Genomic DNA, 14,476 nt, shown 5'->3' with positions numbered 1-14,476 from the left:
TTGGGCTGACAGGCCTGCTGTCACCATGATGATCCCAAGGGCTGTAGAAGGCCCTCCTGTCACTGCTCTGGGGAAGCTGGCCTCTCCATCTGCCCGTGCCTCCTGCAGACCTCCTAGCGGGGTCTGGTGGTGGAGACATCTGTGCTGAAGCCACTTGCCCTGACCAGGGCTCAAAGACCCAACATCACGGTGGTTCAGTTCTCCCAGATTGTGAACTTGGGTCAATGAGTTAAGGAAGTTAAGCTACAGAGAAAAGGCATACATTTTCTTACACTTTCTTGTTTTGGACCTGTGGATTGGCTGAAATGCCATCCAGCATTGGAAAATCTCCCCTGTATGCAGCATGTTTGGTATACGGTTGACCTTTTTTCAAAAGTGAAGTATTGGCGCCTTTAAAGTAATACAAAACATTTGTTAGAAGGAATATTATGTCACTCGTGGTCAGTAAATGTTCACTAGGGATGTTTCAGGTATTTTAAGTACATTCGCACTAATTTCTTAAAGCTTTAAGGAAATTCAGGACAATTCTTGTATGCAACATTTGTAATGCATTTGCTCTTTAATCATAAATACCCTGAGTCTCTAAGAATGTTTAGAGGTTTTAAAAAAATGTGTGTTCTGTCCAGAGTTTTCGGGCTTGATTGATTGGCGTTCCTTCAAGCCAAAGGTTCGTGATTTTGCTTCTGGCTCTAGGATAACTTCTTAACTGCATTCATTTAACATTCACAAAAGATGAATTGTGATGACTTCAAACTTGGGACCATGGTGGTGGTGGTGTGTTTGTGAACTCAGGATGACCCCAGGTCCTTGGCGATGAGTTTTGAAGGTGCTTGTTCTACATGTCTGTGCAGATCACAGCACAGGGTGCCGAAGAGAAATCCATGCCTCGAGCACGAATTCCCCCACATAGATGCCAGTTGCACTGAGCCCTTGCTGGCTTCCTGGACCATTTGTCCACATGGTTCATCCCCAGACTGTTTCCTTCCTGCAGGAACGGTGCACCACCAGGTCCACAAATAAGTGCACTCCACTTTTAATTGCAAGATACTGACCTCATTCCTTTACCTCTCTGTGTTTGTTGCCTCCACAGATTACGGAACCATTAAGAAAGTTCGGGCACCCCTGAATCAGACCACGGGCAGCTGTGTGCTGGAGGAGATTGAGCTCTTCCCAGAGCGGAGGAGGGAGCCCATCAGAAGCCTGAAGATCCTCCACAGCCAGAGCGTCCTGTTCGTGGGGCTGCAGGAGCACCTGGCCAAGATTCCCCTGAAGAGATGCCAGTTCCACCGCACACGCAGGTACACTGACAAGTACCCGGGGATGGCGTGTAAGACAGACACAAGAACCAAGAAGGCTTGAAATCCCCTGCCATCCCATGGCCCCAAGAGTGTGACGTCATAGGCACATCCTGCATCCCAGAATTTACTGTGATGAGATTGACCCTCCGGTTCTCTTCCCAGAGGAAGCCACACTTACCATCTGGCAGCAGTTTTATGAAGGAAAGTGAATTATCCAGGGTATGATAACACTATTTGGTGTCTTAGAATTAATTTATTACTCTGGCACAAGTTTATAGTTTATGACAACACATCTCACACAGAAAATGTTCCATAAAGTGCGTGTCCTCTTCTTCTTTTAATAAGTCCCTGAGGAGGATCTGTGCTAACCTGGTGGCTGCTCTTTCTCGAGAGTCCATTGGCTGTTGTCCTGGGCACCAGCTCGGTTGACTTCACTCTGAAAGCTACGGTATCACACAGGCAGTCTGCAAGCGGGTAGGGGAGGGAAGTTCTACAGGTACACAGAGATCCAGCTACCATAGTTCATTCTCCTACCTCCACCCGCTGCTTGCCCTGTCATTTTCCATGGATGTCTGCTAGAAACATCTAGGCCAGGTGCTTGGGAAATGAAAAGGGCTGGCCATATCAAAACGTAAGTTTTATATTGTGATGTTGGAAATTACTCTGTATTCTGATCCCTGAGAAAAGTTCTCCCTGGAGGCAAAGATACTCTGAGTGGTACCTCAAAATCAAAGTTCTTGACAGCTCCACTCCCAAGCAGGCCATACATTTGGATCTGGTGTGGAAATGGTCTCCTTTGCTCTGTTACTCACAAACACCCACCGTACACAGACCATTCTTTGTCTAAACATGATGGACTTGTGTCCATCAATGTAAAAATGATCCTTTGCCTGATCAGTTGAACCTTCAAATTCTTACTGAACAGCTGTTTTTAGCTATTAAAACTTTATAGACAATGATAATCCATACAGTTTGGCAAATCCCTGATCACTCTTTTCCTTTGACTAGAAGCAGCAGGTCATTCCCATTGTCCAAATAAGGTGGAATCAGGTCAGATCTCAGTGTTTTACCCATGGTTCCACAACACTGCCACATGGGACAGGTTCAGAGCTGGTCTTTCTGCCCCAGAAGCTCATGCCAGACTTTTCATTTTCTCCGTGAAGTGGTGTAGTGAGGGAATCGCACTGGGAACCAGATTTCACAGGGTTGTTGCTCGAGTACACTTACAGCGAGGCAGAGCTAGCAAGAACCAGGCAGGATGGAACTCTGCGGTACAGCGTCTTCCCCTTAGTTTCTTCTTTATGTTTGCTGTGACACAGAGCAAAAGACACAGGGTAGATTTCATATCCTATTACTCCAAAACACTCTAAGGAGAATCTCCCCTGGCTCCTTGGCCTCTGGAATGAATATGCATGAGAATTTTTACCACCTGAATATCTCTTGTTAGGAGTATCTGGCCACATCTGTTCATATATTGAATAAAGTGAATTCATATTCACTAATTTTTAGAAGCCTGCTTCTGATTCACAAGTGGCTACCCACAGTCATCTGGCTCAGGGTGAGCCATTGTCAATTAAAGGGGAAAATAAATAGAGACGCAAAGAATGGGGCAGCCAAGCAGACACTTCTTTAATTCTCGCCTGGTGTGCATGCCAGCGTACACTCATAACCTGTGACTGCAGGGGAGACAACCTGCACATTGCTCACCGAGTTCCCATTGAAGGGCTTCAGGAAGCAAGTAAAGGCCCTCACGGTCATGTCTGCCGATCAGGTTGTTAATCTCCTGACCCACCAGGAAGGCTTCCAGGTGGTATAATGTCCAAAGCTCTCTACCTCTAAGAAGAAGAAGGCTTGGAGCAGAGACAAGAGCCCCTGGACACTTCCAGGTTATTTTAAGGACTTTGTCCCAGTTGGATCACTGGCACAGCATACTTCCTCTGCAAAAGGAAAAAAAATATTTTAGGCCTCCCAGGTACAAAGTCCTGCTTCCAAGAACTCATCTCCGTCCCAGTGAATGACCAGAATGAATGGCAAGGAAAGCTAACAATAGTTAACAGGGATGGAAACTGAGTGTCTTTAGATTTCGACAGACCTTAACTTACACAGACAGCCAAGTAAGAGCAGAAAAGATACTAGCACAGAAAGCCATTGAATCATAAGGTGCCAAGTCACAGTGCTCTAAGTCATCTGGCTCCTTCAGAAGTCATTCTAAATATAGCTGAGCAGTATGAGAGCCTGAAGATATATCTGGGAGTGGAGGACGGGATGCACATCACCTAGACCAGACCGTCTGTGAGACTCGTTCACCATCAGAAAGTCAGAAGTGGAGCTGTGGCTCCACTAGCCATAGCTAGCTCCACTAGGTCAGTAACCAGCCCCTCCCCCCCCAAACACACATGCACACATACACACATGCACACACACAAGCGGAGGGTATGCTAGATGAAGCTCAGGGGTTATGGTCTCCTGACTTTTCCATTATCTCATTATCATGAATGACTTGCCTTTAGATGAATGTCAATTTGTGAAGATATGTATTTAATTTAATTCATTAAGATTTAATCTATGCCCTAATGTTTTTGAATATAACAAGATTTTATAGATTTTATACACATACAAACACACATCACATATATTTTCCCTAGGTACTCACTACAATTTAGGAGATAAGATAATCCTGTCAGATTATAGAAATTACATTTTATAGCTAAAGGATCCGTCTGGATCAGAGAGAGAATGTGAGGAATTGCTATGGAACAGAAAGTGGGTTCCATACCCTGTATAAATGATGCCAGTCCAGGCTCCACACACACTGCAGGAACAAAGACTCAGGGGATGAGCGTCGTCTATGTCTGCAGGTTCCTCTTGGTCTACCTCAAAACCACCTCAGCAAATACTTGCTGAATTAACAAATGGATACTTTGCATCTCCCACTTTGTTACATTACTAATAATTGGAGATGAAAATTGACATCCTTGTTAAGAAGGAGGAGGAGGTAGAGGAGGATGGGGAAAGGAAGGAGAAGAAGAGGAAGAAGCAAGAAGGAGAAGAAGAAGCCAAACTCATTTTATCAAAAAGTATGGTGATATAAATAGCAGAAAAAGAACTGAAAATCCTTGGGCCTTTGATGTCATTTTTTATAAGGACTAATTTGGGAGAAGGGAGAGGTTAGAGGCTAGAAGAATCCTAGTGTGTGTGTAAAATGAGTGGGGCACACCTTTGGAATTGGCCTGGAATACGTTTAGCAGAAGACTGAGCTGGTATCATGTCCCAGTTAGTCTGCAATAGCATCATTTAGTTAGAGTAATTAACACCTCATTAAGAAAATTGGTATTGGAATTAGATGGCTGCAGGACATTCATAGCTTTAAAGGGCAAAGTTTTCAAAGGTGCAGTGAATAGTGCACCTTTACTAATTAAACAATCTCAAAAAAAACAGCATCTGCCCAATGGAAAAAGTATACAATGAAGAGAGGGACATTGCAAGAATGTTACATGGTCCCCAGCACAATAACTTCATCCATTCAGTTCTGCATTACACAAATATCCAGCATGACTTTTGGACATATACTAATTTCACAAAGTATTCTCCTTTCAAAATGAATTTCTTATTTTCCAAATGCAAATGTCGCTAATTTGTGTCTTCATTGGCTTTTATGTGGTCTCTTGAAGACTATGGATTTCTCTTAAGTTGTTCATTTGTTAGGTATTTGTTGAATTTAATACAGGTCAAACCCCTTGCAAGGCCTTGAGTACATGATGACAGATGAGCCATCCTGGACTCTGCTTTTTGGGGTTCAGTGTTTGGTGAGAAAATACGTGGATATCCATTGTGGAACTGAGCCAGAGTCTTGGAGTTATTTTACATTTCATTCAAACATGGATTCATTTTCATTATTAACATCTGATCCTGACCCTACTAGGACCTGATGTTCCTGTCTAGCAAAGACTTAAACCAAACCTAAATGTCCTTTTTGGTTTTTTTTAAGGCCAGTTCTGGGGCTTAGATTTCTGGCCTTGGCACTGTCTCTGAGCAATTTTGCTCACGGCTACTGCTCTGCCACTTGAATCACAGTTTCACTTTTGGCTTTTTTGGTATTTAGTTAAAGGTAAGAGTCTCAAGGACTTTCTTGCTCAGGCTGGCTTTGAACCAGATCTTCAGATCTCAGCCTCATGAGTACCTACAAGTACAGGCAAGAGCATGAGTACCTGGCTCAATTTCCAATAATATGGCAACTAATACGAGGTTGTACTACATTTACTAAAGGGCTTATTTACTCAGTGGGTTCATCTAGGGCCATTTAATGACTGTGCAGAGTCTTTACGATGATAGACTAGCAATTTGAGAAAACAAGGCAGAGTTACGTGCACACAACATAAACAGATGCACACATCTGTTGCTAACCACTGTGGTCATAATGTTAATAGTTATCGAGGTAGTGCTCTGGAGATTTGGTCAGTTGTTATGGTGCTTATTTGAGGCTCAGGGTTCAATTCCCAGCACCAGAAAAAAAAGAAAGAGAGGAATTGATGTTGGTGTTGGAAATATGATTCCTGCACATATTTGGAATACACTTTGAATTATGCAGCATTGATAAAGAAACTCAAATCTCTTTTTTTAACCACATCAGAGTTTTGAGCTCACTGCCCAAGGCCTTGTGTTTGCTAGGCAGGCACTGTGCCACCTCTGGGACACCCTGCCAGCCCCTTTTTGTCTTATTTTCAAAATAGTCTCATTTTATGCCCAGGCAGCCTGTTATGCCATCCTGCCTGTGCTTCCTCACATGGCACCTAGCTATTATGCTTTCCCTTTGGCCTTGGGTGATAGACGTGTGCCGCTATGCCCAGCCTTTGATCAAGATGAAGTATTACAAACTCTTTTCCCCCTGGCCTGGCCTCAAACTGCAGTCCTGATCTCTACCTCCCAAGTAGGGAGGATGAAAATCAAGTCTATGCAGAAGTTCAAGGGCTCCATCAAGCAGCCTCCATTACTTCAGTCCTTCAGACTCTTAAGACTGTGCCCACCTGATCACCATCTCGGGCTGGTAGCTGCGAAATGTTGAGTTTTCCCTAAAAACACACTAAGTGTGTTGCCATATTTGTCCCATTGGTTGTTTAAACATGACCCGCAATGCATCACTTAAGTCTAGACCCACACATCTTGCCATGAGTTCCCTAACATATAAGCTCCTCCAGAATTCTCCTTTGCGACTGGTGGTTGATATTTAGAAGTATAATTAATGATTGAATGTTCCTTACTGAATGGCTTGTTCTTTGAGCTCTGCAATAATTGGTTTACCATAATACTTCTAGCACTTTAAGCACCTAGCAAATAGCTGGTATTTGTAAGTATGTGCTGAGTGAGTAATTGAAACACCTATAAAATCCTATGTTTGATGAAAATTTTTGGTTAACATATAAATATTCATAGCTTTACAAATAAAATGATACAAAGACAATGTGACAGAAACAAACCAGACAATGTCATGAATATTTAGGTAATCAAATATGCATCAGTATCATACTTATTAGTAAAAGACCTTCCAGAAACAGTGAAAAATTTTAATAGGTATATCTTTATCCTATTATTCAAATTAACAAACCATATAACTACAGATTTTGAGATATCCACAAAGAATAGATGTACATATATGTATATATATGTTAATGTTGTAAAAGATTACTCCAGGATTACTCCATGGATCTCTGAAAGTTAAATAACACCATCCAATTAAAAATGGGCAGCAGGTCTGAGTGAACATTTCTGAAAAGAAGATGCATGAATGGCCAGCAGGCATATGACAAAATACTCAATGTCACTAACCACCATTAATCAAAGCCACAATGAAATACTATCTCACCAGTAAGACTGGCTGTGATAATGAGCTGTCCATTGGGGAAAAAACTAGAAAAAATTATTTTGACAGTTTTTCCACTTTAAAAAAATGATGAATGTTAGAAGACATAGATTTAAACTGGTTTAAATGCATGGAAATATCACAGATACTATCTTAGGAAGTACAAGTTGTAGGTTTTAGTTTTGAGAGAGGTTTTTGCTAACTTCATGTGAGGTAGGTTTGGAACCAGTCCTTCAGCCCTCCATCTTCCAAGTGACTGGGATTACAGTAGCTTACAACTTCTCTCTTCATGTTTCTCATTCATCAGTGAAAATAAATTTGTTAAAACATAGACTTCTAGAACCTAAAATTTGCCTCTAAATACATTAATCTCTAAAACATACTCTCAATAAATACATTTTCCAAATTAGACATTTGTATTTTTTGACCAACATTGTTAGCTGAATTCAGGTACTCTTTGTGCGAGGGAAATCTATAAAAAGCTTAGTAATATAAAGTTACTAATACACTATGGGAAAGTATTGAATACTGGCAAATTATGATTGTATATATTTATGGGGCACAAAATGATGTTTTTCTGTGTAATCAGTGGGGAATGATGGACTCAATCTCTAACTTTTTTAAAATACCTTTATTGTAAAGGTGATGAACAGGTGGTTACAGTTACATAACTAAGATAATGAATACATTTCTCCCTTGTTATCTCCTGCTATCCCTCCCTACTCTCCTCTCCCACAAGTTGTGTAGTTCATTTCCAATATAGGGTCAAGTGAGTATCATTGTTAGATTAGTTCATCCTTTGTCCTGATGTTCCTATGATTTCCTTTCCCTTCCATTTATCGCATAAACTTATACACAAAGGGTACAGAAAACTAAAACAAAAATACAGAAATAACTGCATACAAGGCATAATAAGAACCTCTGGTTTCCAATTCTTGGAGTTCATGTTGATATGCTTCTATGCACTCAGCCATTTGGGCTGTTTGATCCCCTGTTAAAAATATCATAGACATGTTCTAGTTATTACAAATGAGGAAAACCATGCAACCTACTTTTCTTTGGGCTGGTTTACTTCACTTAATACAATTTTTTCCAGGTCTTCCCATTTCCTTATAAATAAGGCGATGTCATTCTTTCTGATGGAAGTCTAGAACTCCGTTATGTATATATAATACATCTTCTTGATCCATTTATCTACTGAAGGGCATCTGGGTTGGTTCCATATCTTAGCTATAATAAATAATGCTGCAATGATCATGGTTGTGCTGGTAGCTTTAGTATGGTCTTGCCCATTGTCATTTGGTTAAATGTCCAGGAGTGGGATTGCTGGGTCAAAGGGGAGCCTATGTTTAGTCTTTTGAGGAACCTCCATACTACTTTCCAGAGGGGCTGAACAAGTTTCCTCTCCCACCAACAGTGTAGTAACATTCTCTTTTGGCCACATCCCTGGCAGCATCTGTTTTACTAGATTTCTTGATAAAATTCAATGACTTACATTGACTATTTGGCTCAAAAAACAAGATCCATCTTTCCACTGTCTTCAAGAGACACATCTTTCCTACAAAAACACTCTGAAAGTGAAAAACTAGAATAAAATCTATCAAGCAACTGGCCCTCATAAACAGGCTGGAGTTGCAATCCTAATATCATATAAAATAGACTTCAACTTAAAATTAGTTAGGAGACACCAAGAATGCTATTACTTAAAAATAAAGAGATCTCTCCTACAGGAAGATATAGCAATCCTAAATATCTATACACCAATGACAGAGCACCCAACTTCATCAAACAAGAACTACTTACACTAAAAACATACATAGATCCAAAAACATTGATCGATGGTGACTTTAACACACCATTATCAACTCTGTATAGATCAATATAGCAAAAACTCAACAGAGACACTTCAGAACTAAACAATTATATAGACCAACTAGATTTAACAGACATCTACACTATATTGCACCCAGTGACACCATAATATACATCCTTCTTGGCAGAACATAGATCATTCTCCAAAATAGATCACATTTTAGGGCACAAAGCAAATCTGTGCAAATTCAGAAATATTAAAATTATTCCCTGCATTCTCTCAGACCACAACAAAATAAAATGAAAGCTCAACACCAAAAGCCATAATGTAAAATCCTGCAGCTCATGAAACTGAACAACACATTGTTGAATCACCAGTGGATCACTGAAGAGATTGGAATAGAAATTCATTGGCATTTAACAAAAAAGAGCACACAAAATACCAGCCACTCTAGGACACAGTAAGGCAGTACTCATAGGAAAATGTATAGCTTTGAGTGCTACTTCAACAAATTGGAGAAAGCTCAAATCTCAAACTTATTAAATTTACTCCTCACGTGTAGTACAGCTCTGTCTCAAGTGGTAGAGTGCCAGCCTTAAGTGGGGAAAAAAATTGATCACATGAGGAAAAACATTTCAAAGTGTAATCAAGAAAAGATACTTTTATGATGGCCACTTTAATCAGAAACTCATGGTTTTCCATATGGTCTCTTAAAGAGCCCCAACTTCCAAAAATAATAACTTGTGATGACTGGTTTTTCTTAAACTATAATTTGAAGAGCTCATCAAAATTTGGCCCACAATTTAAAATATTTTATATGAGGAAATTATACACACGATATTTGTACTGCATGGGCATTTGCGTTTGAACAGAGGTTGTCATATGAAAAGGATAATTGGAATGTTAAGAGCATGCCTAACCATCATCATAATAGGAAGATGGAGCTATTGTTATAGGCAGACTTTGATTTAAATGGTCTGACATACTTCCTCTAACACACTGGCCGTGTTCAGGGTCTCCAGGAAGCCGGTAGTAGGATGAAGACCTACATCACTGGAGAGGACTTTGGAATTTCCCCCTTTGGGAAGTTTAATTTTACTCAAATATCATAATATTTTGATAAAGGCATGCAAATATTTGGGAGGACTTTGGGATAACTGCTTACTGGATTTTTTTCTTCTTTGCCCATCCGCATGAGATTTAGTCTTGCTCAGTACAGGAAACACTGAAGCCTACTTCTAGGTGAGGTTGGCCAGCAGGAATCGAAGGGACTCAGCCCAGTCCCGAGTCTCCACTCTGCTTAGGGCTTCTCACTGTGAGCTCTCCAATCTATCAGAAACTTCCGTGTTTTCTATACTACAAATACAAGTCAAATTCTGTTGAATAAAGCTGATTATTGAAATAAATTAACCACCACTACTGAAAATGCACTTTCTCCTCTCCCTGTATATCTATGTTGTTTGAACTTTTGTTTGGAAGGATCTAAGGTGTAATGATTTTTAAAAAAATGTTTCATATTCTGTGGAGCCCCAGCCCAGCCCCATTTCTAAGAAACAATTTTTATGATTTTTTTTTTTTTTTTTGCTGGTCCTGGGGCTTGAAATCTGGGCCTGGGCGCTGTCCCTGAGCTGCTTTTGCTCAAGGCTAGTGCTCTACCACTGGAGCCACAGCTCCATGTCCAGCTTTTTCTGAGTAGTTTATTGGAGATAGAGTCTCATGGCTTTTCCTTCCTGGCTGGCTTTGAACTGCCATCCTCAGATCTCGGCCTCCTGAGTATTACAGGTATGAGCCACTGGCACCCTGCTTAACTTTTTTTTATCTTTTTCTAAATAAATACTTGTAAATATGTCTGTGATATTTTTATACATGAATTCTTCCCTCCCTTTGCTCCTTTACACCAAGCATCTGTTGTGCTTCATGATGCAACATTTTCATCCATTTCTGTTTGACTTCTTTAGGTAGCCAATAAACAATAATTACATAATAACAATAATACTTTGAGCTAGTATCTCTTTGCTTTTATCTTCTCTGGCTGTATAGGTTTGAATTGACATTTCCCTGCTTCCATTTCTTCATTTTAAAATAAATATAAATGTCCTGAATTGAGTCAGTATAGTTGTCAAGTTGTTATGAGGTTTAAGTGATCTGATACATTTTTAGAACAGTGCTTTGTGTGTGTGTGTGTGTGAGTAGCAGGTTTTATGCTACCTGCGACTCTCTTCTAGTACTAGTACTTAAGCTATATCCCTATGCCCCCTGTATAGTAGTTTAATGTCATTTCTAGTCCTACTCCTGGGAAACTGGTAGCTCTGCATTCCACCTCAGCCAGGAGTGGCAAACCAACCCCTGCATGCTGGCATGACCTCCCTTTCTCCACACTGGACATCCTGGCCTCCTGAGAGGTCCCCAGGTGTTTCTTGGCTGAATGGCTGTAGTGGCAGCTGTAAATTTTTTTGGCCCTCCACAGTCATCTGTATACTTCCTCCTTCCCCTACTCACCTTTCTAGTATTTGCCATGAGGGCCTGAGTCTTCATGTAATAATGGCCATGCTGTACATAGGCTATTACCACCCAAACTGGTCATCTAATAGGCCAGATATATTTGATGTGATTCCCACTCTATGAAACTATGACTGAGTTAACTTTTTAGTACATTTTAAAGCTACGCTACCCAAAAGAAGACGTCCCTACGGTACACGATTAGAACTAAACTCATGGGTCAGTTGAGAGGTGTGTTGTCCTTGGGCCAGTTCCTCAGATTGTTCTTGCCTTGGTTTCGTCACCAGTAAAGAGGTAGCAGTAATTATGGTGGTGCTGCTGCTGCTGGTTACAGTGATGACAATGTTGACATGAAAATGCTGCTCTGGGTGCTCCCATCCAGCATCTGGATGAGGTAACCACTTGATGGCTCAGTTAAGGTCAGCCGGTGATACTGATGACCAAGAGGCTAGACGTGATGGTAACAACTAGATCATTTTCAGCAAGAAAATTCTGACTGTAGCTCAGTTCACGACACAAAAATACTCCTGTTAGCATATGCTAGCCCACCTTACGTTTCAGATTTTAAAACTTCAATGATAGATACATCTCAATAAAAATCAGAATTAGATGTCTATGTGCTATTGAAATAGCCCCTTAACCCGTGTGCACACACTCGCACTGGGGCCCACAGACCAGCCCATGCCCACTCCCAGGGCCAGGCTGGCCAGGCTCCCTCTTTGCTGACCCTCTGCTCTGTGTTTCCAGCACCTGCATGGGAGCCCAGGACCCTTACTGTGGCTGGGACTCGGTGATGAAGAAGTGCACGAGCCTGGAGGAGAGCCTCAGCATGACGCAGTGGGAACAGAGCATCTCCTCCTGTCCTGTGAGTACCCATGCGCTCAGCCCCAAACGAACGCTGTCCTGTGAGCACCCATCCGCTCAGGTCCGAACGAACAACTCTGATGGGCCGGGCCCTCGCATAGCTCTCACACACAGCCCCGTGGCTGCATATACTTGCAAATGTAGCATGTTTTCTAAATCCACTCTCCATGGGGTATTGTCACATGGTTTTTGTTTGGGGGGTTTTGTGGGGGTTTTTTTTGTCTGTTTTAGATGCCTTAAGAGTAAACAGCGCTGGTTTGATCACAAGAGCACATATCTCTTTGATTCTTGGAATGTTTTTTCACACCAGAATGTGCTGTCAACTCTGGTTTGTCTCTAGTCTCACTAATAAAATGGAAATTTCTCCACTCAGCCATTTCCCTTGGGATCTATTATTCCAGAAGCAGGCACTGGTGCAGATTTAAAAGATTGAAGAGTAACTACAGGATATTAGCAGGGTCACGAGAAACATTCTAGTGCGAGTTCCCACAATGAACCTTAAGGAAGGAAGAGAAACTTGCTTGTTATTTAGCGCCAGACCCTAAATCTAAGAAAAGCAATTTCCACAATTTCCTTTCCTCATTGGCTAATTTGGGTTCTCACTTGTAGTAACTAGTTGTTTTTTGTTTTGTTTTTGTTTTGTTTTGTTTTCCATTAGAATTCAACATCCAGTACCTGAAATTGCTGGATGACATTTCTGGAACAATTTTTATGTTTTTCTCTTGTTCCCTTAGCTTATAAATGATGATTATTCATATCCATACATTTGAAAAGTTACGAAGGCATCCTGTGCTATTCTGGCATGACTCTGAGACCAGTGCACAGGAATCAAAGCTATTCATTTACTTATGAGGTATCCTTGCCTTTCCTGATATTTTTAAACTGCCTGAGACATTTGGGCTGCTAGCTTTCCTTCTGTAAAGAAGTTACCCTTTCCTTGATCTAAACTGTGTGTACATGATGCCTGCCCCCCTGCTTGGTATATCAGACAGAAGAGAAGGAGGCCAGGACTCTGAACCAATGTCATTCCCCAGATGTTAAGTTAGAGAGGCCTTCATAAAAGGCCCTGTGTGGATTTCCCATCACACCCAGGTCTGAAAGTTTCCATATAGGTTTAGCACAGCACTTTTGGCTAGGTAGCTTTAGGTCTTTGTTTATGGAAGGGAGCCTTTTAAAAATAGTTAGAAAATGTCAGCATGTATTCAGTCCCTTCTCATTTCTGAACAACAGCTTAAGAGCACAAAAGTGCACCATACAATCTTTTGAAAAATTGGAAATGTAACTTCAAAGTAGAACTATGTTCTTTGAAAGGATTAATGCATCTTCCTGTATGCCTTTGACCTTGTATACTGAATGTTGACATCAGAGTCAGAAGAAGGCAAGTTCAGTTCCTTTCAAACAGTAAGATCATTGTTCTTGGACCTATGATTGAGTGAATACTCAATAGAATGCTAATTATGAAATTTGAAATTAACACTCATGCACTTGTTTTATAGCAAACTTATTTATTGGAGACTTCTGCAGTAAAAATAAGAAATGGACAGATCCAGTAGTTAAGAAATGGCCAGAGTTGTCACGAAAGTTTTCTGACAGTGAGAGGACATTCTGTTCAAGTCACAGAGCAGAATGGATATGGCCTGGTGCCTTGAATGTAGAGCTGAGATATGATCTCTGATGCAGTCTCAATATGTACGTACATGTATTCTTCTGATACCAAGTGATTTCATTATATAGCACCAATGCGTGTGTCACTCAACAAGATACAATTAGGATAAAGTCAGAATATACAAAGAAGTCAACAGGAATGTAGAATTAACTTAGTTTTTGAAAATCACTGGAAAATGTAATTTCTCATGTGCTATTGGTTGTAACTACCTCTGCTCTATATGATTTTATTTGTATATATATATGTACCTATATATACATTAAACAAATCTAGATGGGGTGTGTTTTTGTGTGTATGAAGAGTAAATCAGGGCCTCATTTATGTGATCTTGGCATTCTTCTACTGAGCCACACTCCATTTCTCTTGTGTTGCAGTCATGCATGATTTGCTAGTTTCAGAGAAGTTAAAATGCAAAAGAAAAAACATTTATAATCTGTTAATACATTTCTTTCATTACCTTACCTGCATTTACATACACA

General features: G+C 40.7%; 1 protein-coding gene across 2 annotated transcripts in view; it reads left to right on the top strand.

Annotated features, from left to right (window-relative positions):
* The window catches only part of Sema5a (semaphorin 5A), a 417,057-nt gene that overhangs the window by 337,649 nt on the left and 64,932 nt on the right, over positions 1–14,476 (top strand). For both annotated transcript variants that reach the window (XM_070042173.1, XM_070042172.1), the window contains exons 12-13: positions 1,091–1,298; positions 12,215–12,332. In XM_070042173.1, the coding sequence (XP_069898274.1) occupies positions 1,091–1,298; positions 12,215–12,332 (326 nt within the window). The remainder of the gene's footprint in view (positions 1–1,090; positions 1,299–12,214; positions 12,333–14,476) is intronic.

This window comes from Dipodomys merriami, unplaced genomic scaffold, assembly GCF_024711535.1.
Source record: "Dipodomys merriami isolate MVZ:Mamm:240054 unplaced genomic scaffold, mDipMer1.0.p SCAF_32, whole genome shotgun sequence".
In the NCBI taxonomy this organism is placed as follows: Eukaryota; Metazoa; Chordata; class Mammalia; order Rodentia; family Heteromyidae; genus Dipodomys; species Dipodomys merriami.
The sequence above is the reverse complement of the archived record's forward strand: the minus strand, read 5'-3'. Positions and strand labels throughout refer to the sequence as shown.